General features: G+C 42.1%; 1 protein-coding gene across 2 annotated transcripts; it reads right to left on the reverse strand.

Annotated features, from left to right (window-relative positions):
* Positions 1–1,377: 1,377 nt before the first annotated feature.
* On the reverse strand, positions 1,378–24,499 carry KDM4A (lysine demethylase 4A). Of its 2 annotated transcripts, XM_050977245.1 has the most exons (22): positions 24,357–24,499; positions 23,885–24,037; positions 23,516–23,691; positions 22,225–22,339; positions 21,284–21,477; positions 19,811–19,860; positions 19,207–19,310; positions 18,012–18,149; positions 16,869–17,119; positions 15,874–16,064; positions 14,609–14,955; positions 12,740–12,860; positions 11,997–12,175; positions 9,562–9,766; positions 9,192–9,268; positions 8,427–8,482; positions 7,536–7,644; positions 6,456–6,644; positions 5,600–5,770; positions 5,020–5,139; positions 4,334–4,426; positions 1,378–3,326 (listed from the first exon to the last, which is right to left on the reverse strand). In XM_050977245.1, exons 2-22 carry the CDS (start codon positions 24,020–24,022, stop codon positions 3,186–3,188), a joined length of 3,165 nt encoding a protein of 1,054 aa, XP_050833202.1. In that variant the 5' UTR covers positions 24,023–24,037; positions 24,357–24,499; the 3' UTR covers positions 1,378–3,185. The 2 variants fall into 2 exon arrangements, 1 of the variants encoding a protein (XP_050833202.1); XR_007778045.1 differs by lacking the exons at positions 1,378–3,326; positions 4,334–4,426; positions 5,020–5,139; ... (9 more) ...; positions 15,874–16,064; positions 16,869–17,119 and having other exon boundaries at positions 19,207–19,309; positions 19,809–19,860.

The following is a 24,499-nucleotide window of genomic DNA, read 5'->3' on the forward strand; positions in this document are numbered from 1 at the left end:
TTGCTCGTCGTGTGTCCAACCTGAACCAGTCACAGATGGAAGCTTCATGAGAAGTGAAGAGGTCTAGTGACTGCAGCACCACATGCAATGGACCCAACAAAGGGCCACCAGAGCGCACACTGAGCATGATTTTGTACTGAACATACTCAAGAAAAACCTGACTAGCTGATAATCTGGCAGCCCCTACCCTCACTGGAATGATGCTGTAAAAAGGATAAACACACTTCCAAAAAAGCCAAAACCACTGAAGAAAATTATCAGACATGATAAAAGTCTTGGTAATGGAAGGCCTATGTACTTTTGAGACAACTGCTCTGTCCAGAACTTTTACTGTTATCTGTTATGCTTCAAGCCATAAACCAAATTGCTTTTGCAAAGTCAGACAATAAAGACCCCTCAAACATCAGGGTCACTGATCTTAAGTTCAGAGAGAAGCCTAAAACACAGTTTAGTCCCTGCAGCAGTTAGCAGTGTGCTCACATTTGAATGATGCAGCACAAGAACTGACAGGAAAACTGGGAAGGCCCTTTGTCTCAGAGTGCAGGATGGCAGCACTTTCCAGCACAGTGCAGTCAACTGTGCAACTGTCAGCAAGAGCAAATCTGGCACCTGCAGAAAACGTGCCAGAAACAGGTAACAAAGCTCCTGTTCCAGAACAAATACTATGCATAGGAGCTCCTGAAAGTCACTGAATATTGTCAGAGGTGAGTGGCAAAACCTGCTGCAGGTGTTCCACAGAATATCCTGAGTTGGAAAGGACACACAAAAACCAATAGAATACAGTTCTTGGCCCTGCACAGAGCAGCTACAAGAACCAACCCCATGAACACCACACCAAACAAATCCAGCTGTTTCCTAATAGGTCATCATTCTAGGATGAAGCTGTTGAGCCAGGTGTTTGCAGCACAGGTAGTATAGCATCTGGCACCTAAAAGGTGCATTAAAGTTCTGCAGCAGTTTGGGGACAAAGACTGAATGCAGGCACCTTTTCTCTGGAGGGAGAGTGGCACATTGAGACAAGGAGTGTATTTTTCAGTAACACACAGGTAGTGTTGATCCTATGAGAAGTTAATACCAAATTAACTCTGACAGAACAGAGGGAAGTTTGTTAAGGCCCTGCCAGCTCCTCCACATTTGCTCACCGCACATCACTTCAGAGGCTTACATACAAGCTCAGATGTCAAAATGCAGTTTCGTTCCGATTGCCTGGACCAGATTAACTGCAGCTACCAGACTCAGGTCTTAACAGATCCTGGTTTTATCAAGCCAACTATGCCATTTATAAGAAAGCCATTTAATACCCTGGGACCAGGAGTTTTGGACATGGTAAATTGAAATAAAAAACAAAACAAACCAAAAACCACAAAAAAACCCCACTCCATTATCTCCTTTCAGAATCTGTTTAAGCCTTCCAATATTGATGAACAAGGTATTCCACCACAAAAATAGGACAGATTACCTCTATGCAAAAGAGTGTGCAAATCTTTGCTACTTATCCTCCTGAACCTATAAAAACGTAGGGCTAAAGATTTTCTGTATAAAAGTTGCAGTTTATTTCTTTTCTGATCAAGAGTTGTATCACTACTCAATACTACATTTTATTGCTAATCACAAATTGATGCACCGGGGTTTCAGAAGGGTTTGGTTTATAGCGTTCCTATGTAACAAAAGGAAAAAAGTTACAAATCCAGACTTTGCAGACACATTGCCATGTCCCTATAGAAGCAGGGATGCATTAGGTCTGTTTCATTAGAAAATTCTCCTCTTGAACAGTTTCTGGAGAACACACAATCATGATTTTCTCCAGTAGGAAAATCCACCCCATCATTCCATGCAAAAAGAAGGTGGCCAATCTGCTCCACAACCTAAAATTCCTTTCCTACAGAATGGGAAAGGAACATGTATTTACACTGCTCCTACTGTGGTGTGTTAATGCTTAAATTATTAGGAGCAAGTTGGCACATCTTCCAGGTACACCTACTACCCAGCTCAACTCAGCTTCCTATGGCTGGGGTAGCAAATTCTCTCCACCACAACTGAGACGTGTCCTAATACTCTATAAAAATGCTACAGTAACCTTTGCCAGACAGCAACACGGCAGCACTCTTGCTTCAGAAGAGCATTGCACAGCCTTTCAGTTAGAACACACAGCTCAGTGCATACTTGACCTGTCTCAGACCCAGTATTAGCTGCTGCAAGCAAAAGCCCGTGGACACACGATAGACAGTGCTGCCCCAGAGCAGCACTGCTTCAGATACCGCTGCCCTGTCATCCCCAACACTGTGATGCATGGATCTCAAGAAGGGAGAGTTAGGACTGTCCCTTTATAGTCATATTGCCTTAGAGAAACTCAAAACAAACTCTTTGGGAGCTGAATGTCTAGTGGGAGCTGAACACCTATTCTTGTTAGAAGGCTGCACTTCACAAGGCTCCAGAGAGATTTCACTGGTTCTGAGGCACATACTATTAACAATTAAACTTATGATTAAGTAAGTCAAAAGCACTATCAGAACAAAAATATTAAATGGAAGGTTAAATAATTTGTCCTACAGGATTCAATTTCACATTTCACCTGTTCACACAAGCACCTCCAGTCTGTTCAGATTTGAACAGCCTACAGCTCAACCTCAGAAAGGAGGTGCTGAGAAACAAGAGACTGAAGCTGCTTGCGACAAAAAAAAAAAAAAAAGGATATAAATATAAAAGAGGTTCCATTTCCAGCACCAGTAATACTGCCTGCTCAAGCCCAGGTGTGGTCACCAGGGAGACTCCTAAATTCAGGAACATTATTCAGTTAAAACAATAGACCACACTATTCTGCAGCTGCCAGGATTTCTGGCAACAACTCCCCAAAGAGTTTGCCACCTGTCAAAATTGTCTCTAAATAAAAAGCAAGACTGCTCAACAAGATGAAAGCAACATCCCCAAGCTGGCTTATTTGGTAAGGACCCAACTTCAGACCAGCAGTCTGCAGGCATCAGCTTCAGCAAATGGGATCTCTTTCGCTATACAACAGCTGCCTTACAGCTACTGCAGAGCATCAGCCTTTTAGCTTCCTTAAAATATAAAAGAACAAAACCCCAGAAGTAACCCTGGATTCAAAGCATCCAAATATGGCCTGTTGTACTGGAACGTTTAAATCCTTGGGGGAGGTGGGCATCTTCTTCCTCTGCCACAGGCAGTGTTTACTCCATGATGGCCCGGTACAAGGCAGGTTCAATATAATCTTCACGGTAGCGTGAATTGATCACTCTTTGTCTCTTCCTCTCTTGACTGACCTCCTTCTCTTCAAAGATCTCTGTGAAGCGCATATCTGAAGCGATTGACTAAGAGAAAAAGACAGAATTAGTCACTAGAGCACAGATGAAATCCCTGTCTCTACATCCTCCAAGCAAAGACACATGGGAACATTCAGCTTTCTTCAAAAACTGACTAAACACAAAAAGAAAATTATTTAAGAAACTGGATTTACAAGTCTGGGGATATGTTTAAGTGAACCATAATTAGAGATCTGAAGAATCTCAAGTTTCAAATGTAACAGCGCTTAATTTAAATTCACAATCACTTTCTCAGAGTAATAAACAGAGTCAGCTGTTGTAAATTTCAAACAATCTAGTACAATTTCTGCTTTATGGAGCAAGCATGTTTAAACACCTGGTTACAGAATTCAGCTACAGTACATTCTTTCTTAAGCCTCTAATAGTCTGTGTGCCTGCCAACAGAACTGCATCAGGGTGTGCATGTTTTGCTGTAAAGCAAGACACCCCAGTGTGCTGTTTGCAACTACAACTTTTGTAGTGGGAAGTGTAAAGCAGTGGGGTAAAACATAGCGTGGGATCTCCAGCCTTACTGATAATCAAAACTTAACTGGAGACACCCCTGAACAACCCTTTCTGAAAATTACCCCTATATGGAACAGATGTCTGGAGACTTGCAGAGGTCCCTTCTCACCTGAATTATTTTACAGTGTCAAGAAACAGCCAGCTCTTTTAATGCAACCCCACTAAGATCTTCTCAGAACAGAGGGTAAGTGAAGGAACTTGGCCATTCTTTGCAATGGAAGTAGACAATGGAACTTAGGAATGCAAGTATGAAAAGGCATGCTCTCTCAATCTGTGACTCTGTGATACAAACTCACACCCCTGCAGAAGGAGAAATTCTATCCAGAGTGAGACAGAACTTTGTTTTTGTAGCCTGATAACTACTGAGATTTGCAATGATTAAGGAGAGCACCAGATTGTATTTTGCTGCCGCCACATGCTCAGGTTGCTGTTCAAGCACAAATTAAAACAAATTCTACTTCTTTAGTAGAATTTGTACCCTGTTTACCTACCAGCCTTGACTTCACTCTCTTAGGAAGCTCCTCTTCAAGAGTGTATACATCATCCCTTTTCACCATCAGCTGTGAACCATCTTCAAATTCCACCTATAGAGAACCAGAAGTTGTTCTGTCAGAAGTCTCAAGTTAGAACCACAGCTTCCTGGAAGTTGCCTTCTCCCCACTAAGTTCTCTCATGACATAATCTTCTACCACTTGAATTTTATAAGATACATATGCAGCTATGCACACTGCAACAGACTTGAATCAATGAAACCTCAATAATCTCATGACAAAAATAATCCAGAAAGTTTTGGGATATTCTTTTAACACCTGACAAGACAGTTTGGCCGTTCACTATAATACAGCCTGAATATTCATCCCTTTGGAAGCATGAAAGGCATGGTGTACTCTCACTAGAGAAAAGCAAAATAAACTTATTTTAAGTAGTTTAAACTACAGAAAGAATCTGATGAAGAATTGCAGACGAGCAGTTTTCAGAAGTGGGCACTTTCAAGTAGGTAGCAAGAGGTACATAAAGCTGCAAGCAATCACTTCCAGCAACTGTTGCCAGCATCTGTCATTGCTAACACAGAGAAAGTAACTTACCCTGGAGTGTTTAAGCATGACACCCCTATAGCAACCCTGTTAACATGATTGGCTTGTTCTGAGTGATGAGTTTTTAGACAGCAGTTTTATACCTGGTACATCTGGATAGCATGTGATGCGACAAACTTGGCTCCATAAACTTGTCCATCTGTCCATCTCACCTGCACGACTTCCCCTTCAGCAGGGGGACCTAACTGAAGACAATCTCGACTCTAGAACAAAGAGGGAAGATGGGAGATACAAGGAAGGTAAGCAGCTTCTTTATGTGAAAATTCAGCAAACCACCAGGGGGTCACACCACCCCAACAATTCTCCATTTCAGGAGATGGAGAACTAGGCTGAGAGGCATCCAATTATGTCATCTGCATTTAAATCCCAACAGTGGTAACTTCAAAGTATTTGACTGGGGATGGCATGCAAGTATCAGCAAGTTTTCCTTCAGGCCTACCATTGCTAAGCAGCCAGAGATTAGCTGCACTCCCTGTTATACCTGTCCCTATATGGCCTCAGTTAAGTCACTCTCAGGTAACATCCCTAAGGCCATCCTGCAGAACAGCTCAGCCACTACAGGACCTAGGGAACAATTACCAGATCCCCTGATGTGTCTGCTCTACAGCAGCAAGAACTGACTAATACCATTGTCCTATACCACAACACCACTGCACAACGTACCACAATATCCTCTGGGTACAGGTTATCGCTGAAGGAGCCATCATCAAAGTTGACCTCATAGAAAGTCTCCTTTGCAAGGCTGACCACTTCACACTGATAGAAGCGACCATTCTTGTGCTTACTGATGACTATCTGTCCAGGGGACAGATCCTGGAGTGCAGCCTTAGCTCGCTGAAAAGAGAAAAATCACTTTTTATACAATGACTCAATAACAAATGTGTTGAAGACCATGGCTGCAGTGCTGGCAGACAACAAAGCAAATATTTTGGTTCAGGTGAGCTACTCTACTTCAGCCATCATCAGCAACATTTTTAGAGATGTTCTGCCTCCGGAATGTTAAAAACCTAATCTGTTATGTACCACTGTTCTTAACTTACTTAGTAAATTAGGTTGTCATTCTTCAGAGCAATGGAAGACCCTTACAGAAAACATTCTCTAATAGATTATTGGTGATTTTGGTTAAAAAGGCTGCATGGCAACTTTAGAAACCAATCAATCACTTAAATGGGAAATTCTGTGACAACTCATCCAGACTGCTTGAGTACCAGCACTAACTCCTGCATATTAAGAATCACAGCATAAATCTCAGTCATGTTTTTCATTACAGCAGCCACAGGAGGGGTGTGATGCTTCCAGTCTTTCTGGTCTGCAAACCAAAGTACAATAAAGCACCTGACTAAGATCAGAGTAGCAGCAAGGTTGAGATCATAATCCAAGACAAACACTGCTAGATTACATTATGTACTGTGAGACAGACAAGCCTTCAATGAAGTTTCAAAATAATCACGCAATCAAAAACTTCTCAGTGCCTCTACGACACTGCAGTTCAAATCTTGGGAATAACACACCTACACACCTCAGCCTGAGATGGAGTCTTATGCCTGAAGCAGGTAATGAAGACAACAAATGGCCAGTCATCAGGCTGCATCATGACTCCTGCTGCTTGGGCACAGCTGACATGAAAGGATGTGGGACACCGGCCATGCGAACACTGTACACAGCAACCCGCAATTCTCTTTCTCCTTTTCTTGCAGAAGATGCATTTCTGTGGACATGAAACTAGAGATTATTGGTTGGTACTAGGTTTTACCACACACCAAGGGCTAGCTAACAGCTTATTATATAATAGCTGTGTCATTTAGCCTCTTAGAAAACACTGCTGTTTTCTGACTAAACAGAAGCAGGCAGCTAACAGTTTTAGTTTATCCCAAGGCAACAATTCATAAAAGTAAAATAATGCAATACAGGAAAAATGTAAATTAAATATCTACCAGCTCAATACTAACAAAGCATGCAACCTAAGGATGCCAGTAACAGATCTTAGATTAGATCAGCTTGCAATGCTCCAACTCAATAGGGCCTTTCAGCACTTGACTAAAAAGTTACATAAATACAAGCAATAACATTAGAAGAATGGGAAATTACCACAGTGGTAACAGTTAAAATTCTGTCACTACTTAATTGGGCCTTCAGGGCAGTTGTAGAAAAAGAATGTTATCTGCAATGCATATGCACAGCAGAGTCATTCCCCCCTCAATATTGAGATGTTAAAAGAGTTAAGTACAGTTGCTTTCCTGCTGAAGACCTTCACCCATTATAGGAACGCCTCACATATCCTGAAGCATTTCAGTGCTCAAAAGCAGTCAACTAAGTAAGTTGAATACCAGGAAGGAGAAAAACAAGCATGTTACCTGCCACACACTGAAAACCCTTTTGCTGGCTCTTCATGTGAATAAACACATACTAGAACAAGGAAAATTAAAAAAAAAAAAAAGGCAATAGGAGTAACTGCCATCTCTCATACACAGAGTTGAGCAGATTATACAGTTCAGTCTGGAGACTGAACCAAGATGACTTGTGTCTGATGGGATAAGCAAAACCCCTCAGATCCTGAATGGACCAGAGACACCACTGATGCAGCACAGGTGATCCTTACCAGTCTGAAACGTTGCAGGGGGATTTTGCCAACATCTACAGGACTCCGCTCTGCAATGTTCACAAATTTTGCCTCCAGTACAGCCACAGCACACATCACATGAACCCACCTGTCAGGACAGAAGAGAGGAAAAATAAATGAATATGCACTGAGCCAACAGAAGATGCTTTGGAGTTTAAGTAAATACAGTTCTGTTCAAATTTGCCATATAAACCACAATAAATAACCTCTGAGGATGACCAGTGTAATCTTCTGAATGCTACTGAACAGGTCACATGTAGGGCAAACCCAAGATTTCTTCATACTTAAAATCTACAACTAAAAGGCTTAACAGGAAAGCAAGTCAGTGACTCCTGCATAACAAAAGGCTGCATGGCCAAGCTTCAGTTATTTCATGGTGCTACAAGTCTGCCCGACTGTTATGTTGCATTCAAATAACTTTACATGATCCACCCAAAGGACACAGGACAGGCAGCTGTATGCACATGTTGCTGTAGAGGTACCTTGAATTACAATGTTGTACTAAAAACTATGGTTGCCCTTTGTCATTACTGTAACCACAAATAAAGACAGAAAATCAAAATCCTCCGTAGGGAAGGTACTGAGAGATGTTAGTTCATTTGGAACCTTATTTTTATGTGGTAGGTTATACCTCTGCATATTACAGCTCTATCAAATGCAACGCAATTCACAGCTGCTACCAACAGAATGAGAACCAGTCATTACCTAAAGAGGTAAGAACTGCTTCTGCTTCATGAGAACACAATGTACACACAAAGTGTGAAGGGTGCTGTTGGTCACTCTGTTACATCAAATGCAGTTTACCAGCTCACCCTCAGATACTTAGGAACTGAGCCTCTCCTTAAAATCAACAAAATCGGGAACACTCACTTGTCATCATTGGCTCTCTGCAATGCTCCTCCTCGTAAGGAACACAAACAGCAGTCCTGGAGTAAAGAAGAAAGCGTTAGCTAGTGCACAACACTTGCTGCAGAACTTCCACCTCAAAATGCACATCCAGACGAAGAAAATTATTTTGCTGTCAGAAGAGAGCTAACTACCTTGTACAGATCAGCTCCTCAGCTCTCAAAAGTTACTGCCCTTAGGGCAACAAATACAGACTCCAAGTCTGTTGAAAGCAAGCAGAACCTACTACTGAAGGGTCGACTTGTTTGTTATGGGTTCCTTTTACACCTGCAATACCCTATATCCCTTCAGGATGAGCAATAGGATCTGGAACAAACATGAGGAAATAATGATCGAAAGGCTGACCCATTCCACTGACCTAGAGTCTATACAGCTGGTTGAGGGAATCCCATTCTTCTTGCTTTCTTCACATGTGCATACCTGCCTAATTATTAACACAAGTTATTTTCTGGCTTAGAAATAGTAGCTACCATAAACTCAGACAGAAAACGGAGCTATTCCCACATTCATGCAGAACATCTTCCCTCTGAGCTCAGCAACTTTGCATTAGTTAAAAGGATAACATTATGGTTTAAAAGTACCAAAACACAAGAGACTGGCTCCTAAACATTCTCTAAATTATGTTCTTTTCACAGGATAATTAAAAAAACCAACACCCACAACACTATGTGAACTAACTTTGTAGCCAAGTTCCCAGATCTACCAGACTCCATCTGTGAAAAACTTTACCTCTTCTAATGCATTTTCTGTACACCGGGAGCACATCCAGTCTTCAGTGGCCTTGTCAGGGGATACACCATAACAACCTAGAACAGACACATCTCATTTAGGAGTTTATTTAAACTCAAACCAATTTCCCTTGGGCACAGAAATAAAGCAGAAATCAAAATCAATAAGGCCCAGGATGATACCGTGTATTTGAAGCCACCCATGCAGCCAACTGCCTACCCCACAGGCCAAGACCCAAGTATACATTCCTCTGCTAACTTGGGCTGAACTTGGTCTATTTGTACATTAGATCAGTGGCAGAGGCGTGCTATGATGTACAGGCTCAGCACGGAGAACACCAGGGCTTAGGCTAACACCAGGATGCACTCACTTGCATGAACACAGACATGGCAGTTCTTGCAGGTGATGAGTATGCTGGTTCCATCTTCCTCCAGGTAGGGAGTTGAAAGATTGAGGTCAGTGCTGCAGCCAGTTGCAGTAAAGCACATTTCAGGAATCAGGGGTTTAGTTCGGATCTTCCCATCTGCAGCAGCTGGAGTTACTCCAGAGTTTTGACTGCTGCCTTCACATTCTGCCTGTGAGGGATGAATTTAAATTTTACAAGTAAAATAGTCTCACGTTATCTCTACTCACACATTATTTCATACACATATCCAGTTTAAAGAAAAAATGAAGGTACTGAAAGATCATAGAGTTGGTAGGTTAGGTGAAAATAGAGTTACATTTATAACTATTTATTACCATTCATAGTTATATTTATAAAATTCTCAGCTGCTGTGGCTTCAGAATGAAATTAATTTCTACTCTACTTAATACTACCCTGAAAGTTTGAATTGCATCCTTCTAATGAGCAACAATATACACATCGAACTGCTTTTTTTCTGACAGAAGAATCACCAAGCCCATCTCATGCTCTGCAGGCAACACCTCTTCTGCAAATTCCCCCTGTAATACAGAGGATCACAACACTGCTATCCATCAGTGTACACTTATCTTACCTCAATATGGAAGGATTACCAAACCACAAATAGACACCTACTACAATCCCCATTATTTTTTCCCCAGTGTAATTTTGAACAAGTCAAATGGGCTTTAAAACTAATTTGTTCCTGGAAAATAAACAGATTGAAAATGCAGTTTCCCATATAAAGCTCAGGAGACTTTCAGGATAACTTTCATAATTTATTCTTCTAAATCACTGTCAAATCAAACAGCTAAGACATACAAAGTTTACAGATGTGTATTTCCATTAAAGCTACTCCTCTGAAGAGCTCTAAAGAGAAATAAATTTTTCTCTTTAAAAAAATGTTTAAACCACCTTTTGTACCTTTTAGGCTACCACAAAAGTAGCTTGCCTAATCTTTTAAAATTACTTTTAGCAGAAATTGCAGTAGCAGAATGAATCTACACTGTCCCTCCTACAGTGCCTCAAAAACAGGGGAGAAAAAGTACAGGTAATGCTCACATTTGGAAGGAAAGGGACATCTTTTCTTCAAGTCTTGTTTAGTCTAATTCTGTAAAACTTAATGATTTATATTTACGTTGCATGTCAAGCAAAAGACAAAATGACTGAGGGAAATCTATACCAAATTTTAAGAATAACTTTTTTTTCCCCCAAGCAGCAGATATTCTTCTTCCCAAAGGAAAGTGCATACTTGTCTGGCATTGTGTGCCAATTTTTTATTTGAATGGGTAACTGAAGTGAGTTTCCAGAGTTGCTCCAGACTTTCTGAAGTTGGAACAAAAACTCTAACCGCAGCTCAAATCTTGGAAGATTTTCTGCTCCGCTGCCTGGTGTAGACAGACATTTGAAAACCTGCAGCTAAGAGTTTTCTGCTCAACAGCAACTTACAAAAAAGATCTTCAGGGAACTTCAACTGTACTCAAATTGCTAACTTTATATCTTTCAGCTCTAGTAAAATCCTCATGTACCACACAGTTCCTAAGGAGAATTTCCATTCCTAAGAACTTACTCTCAGACAGAAATAGCAAGACTGAACAGAAACTATGATCTGTGCTTTTCATTAAAATTAGGAACTATATGAAATATAAATCTGCAACAAAAATGTGAGGTCTTTATTTCCAAAACTGTGGTGAACATGTTTCTAGTGCCACCACAGCTATGCAGCCATCACAAATGAATCAAATATGCTTAGTGTATGGGAAGGGTCAAACTACCTCAAAGTCGTGGGTCAAACACGCAGACAACTATTCAAGCAAACTTAAAATTATTTTTCTTAGGTAAATCAAACAATTCATTGAGGGACTCCTGCCTGCACATTTATTCAGCATGATAAAAACTTCTGCAATCCGTCCCATGCTGCTGTCATGGATACGCTCCAAGACCAGACAGCTGTCAATCTATATTATCTACAAACACAACCCTAAACTCTTTTAAGTAAAAGGTTTTCCTCCTTGCCAGCTCATCAAAGACCATGTACTATGAGAACACCTAAAGTATTTTTTTAAAAACATTTTAGAAGTGAAGAAGTCAGTCTGGAAAGGAGAAGTGAGATTTTATAGTCAGCTCCAGCAACATTTAAGCTCCATTCCGTGGTTTGAGCAAAAGCCACAAAACACAAAAGCTTCTGCTGAACAGCTGAGCAAGCCCCTGGGAACCCACAGGGTCCCATCACAGATCTGAGGATGTTCACCCACTTGTGCTCTCCTGGAACAGCTCCTGGGGAAGACTGCAACACTGACACAGCTTTTGATAACTGGCAATATACAAACCCACATATTTAAAACCACAGCAGCACCTACTCTGCTCCCTCTGTGATAGCATGAAGTGTCTTGGTTTCATACCTGATACGCCTGGAAGAGCATACAGACAGCACAGTATGGCGGCTGCTGCGCCATGGTGCGATTGTATTCTTTCTCAGCCTCAAAGTTTGGCGGCCGATTCTGCCACAGTTGGCTCAGGGGCTTGGCCCATGCTTCTGTCTCCTCAGCCTCTTCTTCAGGAGTTAGCTGCTCTGATGCCTCTGTGATAAGAGAGCAGTCACTCAGTGACTATATGGCCTTTTATAGATGTTCTTCTTGTAAATGAAACTAAATAAGGCAAGAAGCTATGAATGGAGATGAAAGAGACTGCCAGAAAGAAACTGACAGAAGGGGGATGGAAGCCAGTAGTAACTCAGTCTCCTTTCTAAGAGGCTTCTACTAATCAAGCAACAGGGGAGAACCAGCTCCAAATTACATCTACATCAAAATTAAAGTCATGCACCAAAGAATTTGGCATTAGAGGTTTTTTTTTTAAATCCCAAATATCCCAAATCAGTGACTGGAATAGTCTAAGGCAGATGCAGTTAGGCAACTGTCTCTGGTACTGGTTTAATTTTGCTTTCCAAAGAAAATACAGGAAAGAATGATGACACCATTTGAGAGAAAAGTTTAATGATACAATGAGATATGCATCTTGTCTAGGAGGCAAAGCTGTCACTTACTGACTCCTGTTTATCACCAGTTACTTACTAGAATAACCCACACTGCCCACAGAAGCTGAGACCCCCTCTCCAATTTCCCAAGGAGCACAAGGCTTTACTTACCATCATCACTGATGCAGTCTTTGACCAGGAGTGGGTGATGACGGGGGAGTTTGCTCAACGGCTGGCGACGACCCTTGGACTTCTTACTCTCCTTCATGGAGCTTAAGTACTCCTTTCCCACCTGGACCAGGAAAGAAATTCAGCTATCAGTTAGCACGTGCCCTTTTGACACCATTCTGGAAGGAATTTACTTTGAACTTAGAGACACTTCTTCAAAATGCACACATGCTTGCACAGTTTCATTTCCAACAAAGTAACTTCAGCTCTAAACTCTTTTCCAGAGTGCTCAGAGCACTTCTGCTATGAAAAACTGGACAGAGCTGTACTAGTTCTGTCGAGTCAGCAGAATGGACACTTTTCACAGGTCCTAGTGTAGCTTTTCATGCATGTCTGTTTCTTTAAAGAATCATGTAAAAGACAGAAACAAAGAAAGACAAGTTGGATGGTTCAACTTAAAAGAGCCATGATAAGAAGTCTCATGAATTCTGGAGAAGCATCAAATTGTGTGTCACTTACAATATTCCAAATTTAAAAGTAAAAACAAAACAAAACAAAACAACAAAAAAAAAAAACCAACCAAAAAAACCCTAGAAAAATACAGAGCTCACAGACACGTCAAACTAAAAGGGTTATTTTAAATGAAGGACACTTTAATCCTTTCTGCTTATTAATTGCCTTGATGTCTTACCAGACAGACTGGAAGAAGGAGATTGCAAGAACAGCTATTTCCTCTTCCCTTAGCCCCATACAAAAACAAGTGACACACTGACAAAATTACTACTAACCTGACAAGCAGGTCAGTAAAGGTAATAATTTCATCAGTCCAGAAAGTTTCCTTGTAGGTAAGAGCCTACCCTTTTTTAAAATCTACTGTTATTTTTAAAGGGTAAGTAAATCTTGGATTAAATACATCCTACTTATGTTTAAATATCTTCTTTTCATAAATGAAGCCAGAAGAGAGCAAAATAATCACTACCTCTGTTCTCTTAAACAGAGCTGGATACAAGACTTCCAAGAAATATTGAACTTAGCACTCACAATTACCACCTAATGGAAAATTTGTTTCAAAGTACACCACCCTGGGAAAAACAATCCACACCCATTAAAATTTCACCTTTTCCCTGTACAGAGCATGTGATGGAGACATCAGTATCTGCAACAGAATTCAGTTTAAATAGCCATGACAACTCTCTCAGTTTCAGCTTAATTATCAAGATTGGTCTATCTGCTGTTCCTTTGGTGTAATTCTTGACTTCTGAGAAGTCATTACTGGCCTCCCATTTTCTAAACACAGATTTAAACAGGAAAACAAAATATCGGAAAGACACTACCAGATAAGATTCTAACTCTTCTCTTAGACTGTTTTATTTAACATTCATTGTCAGCTTTTTAACACTCAGATTTCCATTCTCCCAACCAATATTTTTGTTGTATCCTCCTCTTTTAAATGGACACAGAGATGTATCCATGTATGCAATTTAATACTAAAAACTCCTCATCACATGAATGTGTTTGCAATAAAAGCTGGAACAAACCAGATTAATTTTAGATACAAACAGTTGTCTCAGTACAAAAAGACCTCAATCATTCTGTAACACTACCATGTCAAAAAACATTAAGCTATCCTTTCCATTAGAGCACTTAAATTTAGACAAGCTCTCAAGACAGGTGGTCTCCTTGCTTACTTGAAGGGCTAAGAATGTAAGGCTTTAATCTGAATTCTTGTGTATTGAGCAAAACCCAGAGGTGCAATTTGCTATGCACCAGTGGGATGAAATTGTCATCTGCACAGATAGGAAGTCTTGTCACAGCAAATTCCTGACCATGGAATTACAGCCCTCCAACTTTCAGTTCTTTTGCCTCTCATACCTCTGTCAGTTCTTGCTCATTGACACTGGAGCTGGCAGTGGCTTTCCTCCCTGAAGTCTGTTCGCTGTCGGAGCCGCTGGCATCCCCCTTGGCATAGCTGTGCACTGTGAACACCCCGGCTGGCCCAGGAACAGTTCGTTTCGCCAACAGATCAGACGATTCCGAGTCTGAAGAGTAGGAAGGTGAGCTGGACTGAACACTGGATGTAGCACTCTGCTTCGAAGCTGGCAACACTGAAGTGGAATTCGAAGCATGTGAAACGGAGAGATCCAGTGCAGCTGCTTCTTGTTCTTCTTCCTCAAGCTTCACCGGTTTCAATTCTTCAAATTTGGCTGAGTCCACACGATCTGGAACCAGAGACAGACTGACTTTTTCTGAAGTCTGAGCAGAAAGAGAACATTTCTGCAACTATTTGCACAAAGCCAAAAAGAAAAGCAAGCTACTACATGCAAAAAAGCAACAGCACATCATATAAAGAGTAGATGATTAATTCAAACACCTTTAAAGTCATACATTGCTTAGTCAGAGAGGATAAAAGCATCTGCCCATTGCCTCTCCCATCACAAGAACCAGGGTATATAAATCAAAGCATCAGACAGTGAGTTCAAATAAACAGAGATGATCCTTTATACAGATATGTATGTAGTTAAAAGAGCCCAACTCCTGGCCATATGTTGCTGTGTGTAAGAGATTACAAACATTCATGGAAGACTTACTAGAAAAAGAAAAACAAACCCAGAAACCAATAGAAGATTATTAAGTACAAGCTGCAAAGGGCTGGAAAACAAAATACAACAGGGGGTATCACAGGTGTTTTGTTTGTTCCTGTGTTGTTGCACAGGCCTCTTGCTCCTCCCCTAATAGCAAGGATAACTCATCCATTACAAGCTACATGAATTTTGTCCAGCCTACTTATTACAAAATTACAAACAACACACCTGTAAAGCATACCAGACCCACACTACCAGGAAGTGTGCATATGTTTTACTAAGCAATTCCTATAAACGGGTCACATTGCTCAAGAGAGATAAAAAGGAGCTTAGACTACTGAGGCATCTGATAAATTTCTGTATGCAGGCAGGCAAAATAAAGAATAAAAACCAAAAACTAGAAAATGGTAATATTTCAAGTCTTATAACAGTAAATTTCCGAGGAGCTATACCAATGGCTCTGAAAAACTAGTGTCTGCTTTTTTGGACACAGAAGCATTCTACCAACTAGCATCATGTTGACAAGTGCCCCAGACAAGCCTGGCACACGGTTACCTGGAAGTTTGATCTTTTGTTCACCTTGCTGCATGAATTCACTCGTAGGCCTCTCACGAGGCTCTGCCATGTCTGCTTCATAATGTGTAGAGCTCAGCTCCTCCTTGGGGAAGGCCTCACTCTCACTCACCTCCTGAGGCACTTCCAGGCAGACCCTGTGCCTTTTTGTTCCTATGCGATGCTTGGGGATGCTGCAGAAGACAAATCCCTGTGTCAGGTTAGCCAACACATAAATGTGTTACATTTCTGTGTGAATGCATAAAATACAGTCTAGTTTGGACCAGTGTTTTATGAGACAGCCTCTGGAAAGCCAAATAGTTTCCAAATTATTCTGAAGTGTTTTCTTTGCCTTTACAGAGGACAAGTCAGTAATCCCTAAAGATGCCTTCTCAGCATGCAAATCGTGTATTAAGGCAGCTATGCTCTCTCTAGCCAGACATTCTTTACCTTAAACAAAAAAGGTAAAGGGCATTCTTTACCCTCCAAACAAAACCCCAAACAAATCAAACCAAACAACAAAAAAATCCATAGCTTTAGGAACAATAACTGGCACTGACTAAAAAAGATTTGACTGCAAAATGTAAGATGATTAACCTGTTGACCTGACCCTCAGCAACCAGGAACTGCACACCAATACCACAGCTTGCAGCACTGATTGTACCAGAATTTACTAGCAAGTACTGTCCCATGATCTCAATACAACCCCTTTTTCTACTGGCCTGTCAGTGCAGGGTACACACTACCAACCCAGGCTTTGGAGGTCTGTCCCAAGATGAAGAACTACCTTCCAAGCTGGTGTGTTTCCTGCCTACCACAGACTATCTATTAATGTGAACTTATATAGTAAAAAAATATTAAGAGTAAACCCTGTTTCTTCCAGGAAAAAAGATTATTGCTAATTCTCACTGTTCTATCAGAATGGCAAACATTTAATTGCAACTAGATTCAAACTCCAAGAATCCAAGAGAAAAGCAGAGGACTATATAAAGCTGTACCTTTTTGTCTCATCCCCATCCACCTCCTCTTTACACATCTCTTCTGTTTCCATCTCCTCAGCATACTGTTTCCCACTCTTGACTTTTTGCATGAGATCCCCTTTAAGGAACTCTGCTGCCTCTGGGGTTGGAAGAGCGTGGTCAATGACAGTCACGTCCTTCCCAGCTTTCCAAAGCTTGTAACGATCTGGCTGGTACTTCCTCACAAACACATCCATGGAGATCTTCACCATGTCCTTCCGACATGAGCACTGAAGTCACACAAAATAATAAGGTAAGGCCAAATACTCAAAAATTCTACTCTGCATTTCTCTAGCATTTTACTTTCAAGACTTGAAGGAAAAAAAATTCCACATTCACATGTAATTGAGCCCCAGAACTCTCAAGACTTTCCCAGAAAAATCAAAAGGGTATATATTAGGTTACTAAAAATGGCAGAAAAGGCAGAAAAAAACAAGAAACAGAAAACCAGATGTTATCACAACAACTAGGACAGAAAGCTCATCAGTCATTTTACACAGTTGCTAATAGAAGCCGAGTGTTTTAAAATGAGCTCATATAGAAACAAGCCACAAAACCAGAGACTATAATGAAGAAATCAGAGCCACACAAACCCTGAGCCTACCCAGAGCAGTAGAGGTTCCCTTCCCCTAGGCATGGTTACAACAAGTGCTTCAAAGCATTCACTTCAATGTAGCTTCTGGAAATGTAAACCTTGTCTGACAGGCACCTCTACAGGGATGTAACACTATTCACTTTAAAGATTCAGCCAAGATACTTATTTTGATAAGTCATTTAAGTTACTGAAGCAGCATTCCAGGCTAAACAGTCAATAAATAATGGTTAAAATAGTGGAGTAAAATACTGATGAGCTCTGCTCACCAAGCATACTCTTTCACCTCTGGAAAGACAACCAGCTCCAGACTTTTCTCTAAAACCTTGCATGAGTAGCACAAACTTACAAAAAGTTATACAAAGTTACAAAACATGTTACGTGCTATCCATGGTTGACACAAGGCACTAAGCAGGACTCTGCCTGGATGTTGCTACTTTATGAGAAAGCAGACATCACATCTTAAAAGGCTGGAAACCACTCTCCTAAAACAAACAGTGGGGGCTTAATGATGCCAACAGACCACTCACCAGCACCGACTGCTTCCCATACTCAATCCACCGAAGAGTAGCAAAGTTGGTAGATTCAGCACAGTTAAAGCCATGGTTAAAGCCAGCATGATAGCTATAAGGAAAGGTTATCATGAACTCTCCAGCCTCCTGTGTCACCTAGAAGACAATTGAGACATCACAGTGTTATTCAGAGTCTAAGAAGGTATTTGGTGAATATGATTAAAAGGAGCTCCTGTACCCCTCTCTGCAGCACACCCAAAAATCCAACTCACAGATGGTGGCTGGAGCTCCCTTCTGCAATGGACAGACATACTACTGACCTTTACTATTATGCTACTTATGTTAAGTATCTGTTTACTGAAAAGGCACGCTCAACAATTTTTTTACTAACACACAACACAACTGGTCAATTTAGCACAGAAATGCTTATACATACAAAATACTGTCACCAACTATATGAAGTTCATAAAGATACTTATCTGTATCAGCTATAGGTTTGGCTGAACAGTATCTAAGCTTGAGTAAACAGAACTTGAAAATTTACAGCTGTTTTCTTTTGCTGTTCACATTAGAGTACAAATCTCAGTCAGCCTCCCACGGCATGCTCTCCAACATCCACCTACCCTTTCCCCCCCAAAGCTTATGACAGCAAAACCCTTCAGCTGCCCAAGCAGATGATACAGTGTTTCTGATAAGAGCTCAAAGACTAGATCTTTAATATCTCTGTGTGGGAAGGGTAATGGCAGGTCATTACCTGAGAAAGTAAGGAAGCCTATAAAGTTATTAATGTAATTAAAAAATTAATAGGGGACAAGACTTATTTTCTATTGAGGAAGCAGATTGTAACAAACAAAATTAATAGGGGAAAAGGGGAAACAAAAAAAGAAAAAATTCACTTCACTGAATACACATCTAAACAGTGAAGTGAATCTAACAGAGGAGATAATGTTTAGTTTTAAGTTTAAAAAATATAAAAAAAAAATCACAGACAACCAAGCTTTTGTTTTTAGGAGCCCTTGACAGATTTTTCAGTCTCAAACTCTGTCAGGCCCCAACTGCCAGACAAATGGAAGTACAATAGGAAGCATTGCCTTATACCCTGCCCGTTTCTATTTTCCTCTCTAAGCATCTGCTACTGGCTGCTGTCAGAAGCAAGACAAGGCTGCAGGAACCTCTTGATCAAGCTGGTATAACCACAATTACTTTTCTACACCTTATCAAATGGAATTCCATATTTCTTCAGAATTGACGGAGAGATGAGAGTCATCTTGTGACGGAGAAATGCTTCACAGCTTTGGGCACTTCCTGGGAAAAAACCTGTTTAAAAAAAAGACAAGGAGAGATGTTACCATTGTGCTCAAACTACATTTATTTTTCAGTAGTTTTACGAAAAATTACTGTCTAGACACTTTTTCCCTACAAATATGGATCATCTTATTTGAAGTGTGCTAGTTTGCATGCTGAAGAAAAATGACAAATCCCTAAGATTTATCTTTTATCAGCTGCCAGTTTGAAAGAACATAAGAAAGACCTCAAATAGAAGGATCCCCCCTTGGCCATAACTTTCTAGTTTTAATAATCTATAGCTAAGGATTTTCTCATTTAAGGTCAGACAGACTACAAGTTCATTATTTGTAATGTGACAATTTCTCTTGTGTGTATCCTATAAGCAAACATTCAGAAGTAATGTAATCTATATTCTAAAGGGCAAATTATCAGTTCAGTCATGCCAACCTATGTTCTCTAACACAGAAGAAACCCACTGCAGTTGTCCATCCCATCTTTAGAAAAAGGCAAGACATTAACTGCCTGATTACCTTTTGCAAGTCTCTCCAGCCTTTTCCCATGCTCTGGAGGGATGGAGTACCTGCAGTTGTAAAACAAGTCTGTTAAGTTCAAGTGACAACAACAAAATCTCAAAGTCTGACTGGAAATTGTAATCATTCATCAAGATGTGAATTACTTAAAAAAAATTTCTCTATCTCTACACTTGTCTTTTTCAAAGTTTGATATAAATCTAAAAATCTTCATTGAGGACTTGTACCTTTCTATCCCAAGAAAAGTCAACATGGAAAAGCTGACCATTTCTTTCAACAACTTTCACTCAAGCAATCAAGGAAGTAAAAAGTCTAATGTATATAACTAGCAGATCTGTGCAGCAAAACATGAATTGCAATGAGAAAGGGAAGAGCGCTACCTGAACTGTCTCAGTTCATGGCAGTGTACTCTCAGTATACTCAGTGCAAGGAGGAACACAGGGCAAGAGAGAAAATGCAATCACCTCTTTCAGCTGCTCAAAGATGGGACTAGGTCAGGTGCCACATCCTTAACATGTGCATAACTCATGGAGTGCTCTTCAGAGCTACATCTCTCCCTGTACACACCTTTTTATGGCTGCCACAAAACTCCTGGCTGGTATGACTACCATAAATAAATCAAACCACTTAGTTTGCTTTCACTCTGGAATACAGTGCTATATTCTGAATAGATTCCTTGCTAAACTAATCAAAGATACTAGCAAAGCTCACTTCTTCCAAGTACTACTGTAGAAGAAGCAATGGCCAAATAGTTCAACAGACTGAACTATTCTATGTTTCTCTGCTACTGCCACTGCATGGGGTTGTTCATGGGTCACACTGTGCTAGCTATTATTCGTTTCTTCAAATTTGTAACAAAAGGCAGCCAAAAATACTAGTTTCCAACAAAAGTGCCATGGAAACAATTGCTGAAGTTGCTTGAAAAATTAATTTGTGAACGGAAGGGCATGATTCACTCTTAAAATGCAACCCATGGTACAGAGAAATTCAGGAGCCTCTCCTAAAAAGAATGGAGAAAGCTCAGACACTGGAAAAACCACCCAGTGACATCCACTAGTCTGATGTTTAGATCTATGATAAACAGCTACAGTTCAAAGTCTATTAAAAACTGCCTGTTCCCCCAGTGCCTGTGTGACCATACCTCTGTATGGTCATTTTAGAGCCTCAGGAAATGATAAGCAAGGTTGCCAAGTTTTGGCCCTACCAGAGCAGACAGCATCCATCCTATACTGTAATTCAGAAAAACTCTCTACATCAGGACAGCAACTACATCCTTCTAGAAGGTTACCAAACAAATTCTACTGAGGACATGCACTGCTCTGCAGCTCCTTACATGTTCTTGTCATCACAGAGAACTGCAGAGCAAGGCTGGAGAATTGATAATTATTTTAGTGAACTCTTAGCTTTGTGACTGACTCCAATATTTTATGGTACTGCTTTTCTACACCTAGAAGATTCCTTAGAAAATCTTACCATGACTTGGGTTCCCCAAAATGCAAGTAATTAATACTGTAGAGATCCATGTCCTCGGTGTGCCAAGCAAAGGAAGTTTTCCACATGCCAAAATATAGGTAAGGAGTATTCACTCCTTCAATGGTTATGCCACTTTCATTCTCCACAATATCCAGGATTGTGTTCAATCTGCCAATATTCCATGCATCTACATGCTGAAAAAGTCAAGCCTCAAGTCAAACAAGGATTACAAAGTACAGAATCACACAGCTGAGATGACAGTCTGCAAAAGCTTAACAGACACTTTGAAACAGCACATCACAGAATGACACAGCTCAAGCTGCAAGGTAGTTCACCTAAACCTAACGTTCTGCATGGTGGCTTGCATAGTGATTGCTCACTGGCCTTTAAGGAGGGAAAAAAGAATCACCAGTCAAAGTAATGATTACAAAGGAGAAATAAGCATGAAGCTACAGACTTAACAGAGCAGAGAACAATAGCTGATGTTGATGTCTGAACCCTCTTTAACAAAACCACTTTTCACTCCAAACATCTTTTAAAAGAATAAATCATGAGAATTTAGGAGACAAGCCTTCAGAATGCAAATTGTCTTTTGACAGTTATCATCCTACCACCTAATGGCTATAGAGCTGTCCCACAAAAATACACACACCAGTGGATACCAAAGCAGCATGTATCCACTGATCAACCCTTCCAACCCTCATATGCCTTTCAGGACAAAGCAACGCTTGGGCAATAGTGGTTTTTGCTTCCCTCCACTGAAGTGCTAGCAAAGGTCCCTTAGAATGCTTCCTTTGTCAGCTGCCTACTCCAGAAGCTCGAACTATGCTAAGACTATCATTAACTTGTTCCAAAAGGTAAGAGTCAAATGCCACATTAGTATTTATGGAATGCAATGTGCCAGGATAACTGTTACCTGAAAACCAGAACAGTTTCCTTACCTTGTCGTAGAGCGTGCCATTAACGTCAGCCCCATAGATGGGGGCATTGAACGTAAGGTTCTTCCAGTATTTTCGTTCAAGGTCTTCAAAGTCTGTGTACCGGGGTGTGCAGTACCTGAAAAAAACAAGAAAGATACTAAAGATTTTGCAGCTTTGCAGTCTGATATTTGACAAGTCTGAGCCAATTTTTTCCTCAGCTGAAAGAATGGAAGGCTACGATAAAAACACCTAATGTGTGTTACCAGCCAGATGAGCAGTGAGAGCAGTCATGGCTCTGTTTCTGTGACACTTTTGAACGGAAGTATCAGGAAGAAAATGTCTTTCCCCATTTCTCAGTTTACTTTCATTTTTGCTTTGTGCACTTTTCTGGGGTCAGAACAATTTCACCTTCTAGCTGCAGCTACTTAGAAGCAACAATGTAGTCAAAACCAGAAACGATACAAAGAACAACTTAAAAAAGAACCCAAACATACCCGAAGTTTTCTGTCACTGTGATACTAGCAAATTTTCACAGACTCACCATGGTTAAACATGCTCTGTTTACCAACAAAATACCTGCTCTTGATGCTCATTACCTGCTAACTATATACTGGACTATACACAGCTCTAGGGGATCAAATTTATTCTTAACAGTATTTAATGTGTGTCTATATACGTACATTCCAGACAGTTACATACAAAATGTAAAACAGTAACTTTCATCAAATTATTCTATTAAACACAACTCTAAAATATCTGGTCTATACTGCTTTTGAAAGCTAAAACAAGCCTTGATGGACTGACTGTAACTGGCAATTCCAATGCTATTTCTAGTTACTGCAAAGGGTTTTTTGCTTCAACTCCTTTTCGAGTGATCTTCATCCCACTTTTTATGTCATGAACATTCCTTTCCCCACTACTAAGTATTTCAACGGTCTACCTACTGGGGACAGACAGACAGGAGCCCACAGCCCAAACAGAAAGTTCTGCTGTCATTACACATCATCTTGCTGTACAGGTGACAAAGTGACACAGGTCCCCATGCACACAGCCCGCTGCACAAGCAGCCTCATTTGCCTGGGACATGACGTTCACACTGCTGACCCCAGACCTTACCGAGGACCTGGTCCCTGTGGGGAGCTGTGGATGCTTCATCCCTACAAGTGTTCAAAGCCTGCTTGGATGGGGCCCTCAGCAACCTGTTCTTGAGTAAAGAGTCCCTGCCCCTGACAAGGTGGGGGAACCTGGTGGTATTTAACGCCCCTTCCAACCCAAACCATTCCTAACTCCATGTGCCCGGGACCGGCCGTACTTGTCACTGTTGGCGATCCTGCGGAACTCGCGGACCGTCATGGCCTTCTTCTGGATGTTGTACTGCGTGAAGAGCCCGGACTGCCCCGTCACCACCTGCTGGATGGGCGCGGGGATGACGAGCTCGTCGATGTCATCGTAGCACTGCCGCGGCTTCCACTCCTTAGGCGGTACGATCTGCGGGGACACACGGGCCGGGAGCGGCGGCCGCGGCCGGGGACAGCGTCAAACTCGGGGAACTCGGGCCGAGCCCCGGCCGGGGCGCGCCCGCCCCACCGGCGCCGCGGCGTAAACAAAGGGCGGAGGCGGCCGGTGCGCGGCCCGGGGCCGGCGGCGAGGCCTCCGCCCGAGGGAAGAGGGAGTGTCGCACCTTGGCCAGGCCGGCGCGGTGGGCGCCCTGCGACTCCACGTAGGCGATGTAGCGGCTGAAGTCGCGGAACTCCTCCATGGTGGGGTGGAAGGTCATGATGCGCTGCCCGGGGTTGAGGCTCTCCAGCTCCGAGGCCATGATGCCGGGCCGGCCCTGCGCGGAGGCGGCGGGGGTGTCCTTGCGGGGGGCGGGACACCGTACCCGCCCCTCCCCTCCCGCCCGCCGGCCAATCGCCGCGGGGTCCGCATCGGCCCTGCTTCCTCATTGGCGGAGGACGCGTGCCCGTCAGTAGCCCACGGCTCGCTCTCCCTCTCACGGCGGAGAACGCCACCGTCTCACCCCCTCCTCTTCCTCCTCCCGCCCGGCCCGGCCCGGCCCGGCCGGCGCGGCGGAACCGGAGTCCCCGCCCGCCGTGCTCACGTCGGCAGCGCGTCCTGCTCCTCCACCGCCCCCGCCCGACCCTCGTACCTACCTTCGTCCGACGTATCCCTCCGCACCACGCGCCCAAAGAACCCTGCAGACCGCCGACGCCACCGCGGCCGTTCCGCTCCGCCCGAACCCCGCCCGGCCGCCCCGCCTCTTCCCTCCGCCACCGCAGCCAATCCCTTCCCGCTG

The sequence above is a fragment of the Serinus canaria genome, chromosome 8 (genome assembly GCF_022539315.1).
Source record: "Serinus canaria isolate serCan28SL12 chromosome 8, serCan2020, whole genome shotgun sequence".
In the NCBI taxonomy this organism is placed as follows: domain Eukaryota; kingdom Metazoa; phylum Chordata; class Aves; order Passeriformes; family Fringillidae; genus Serinus; species Serinus canaria.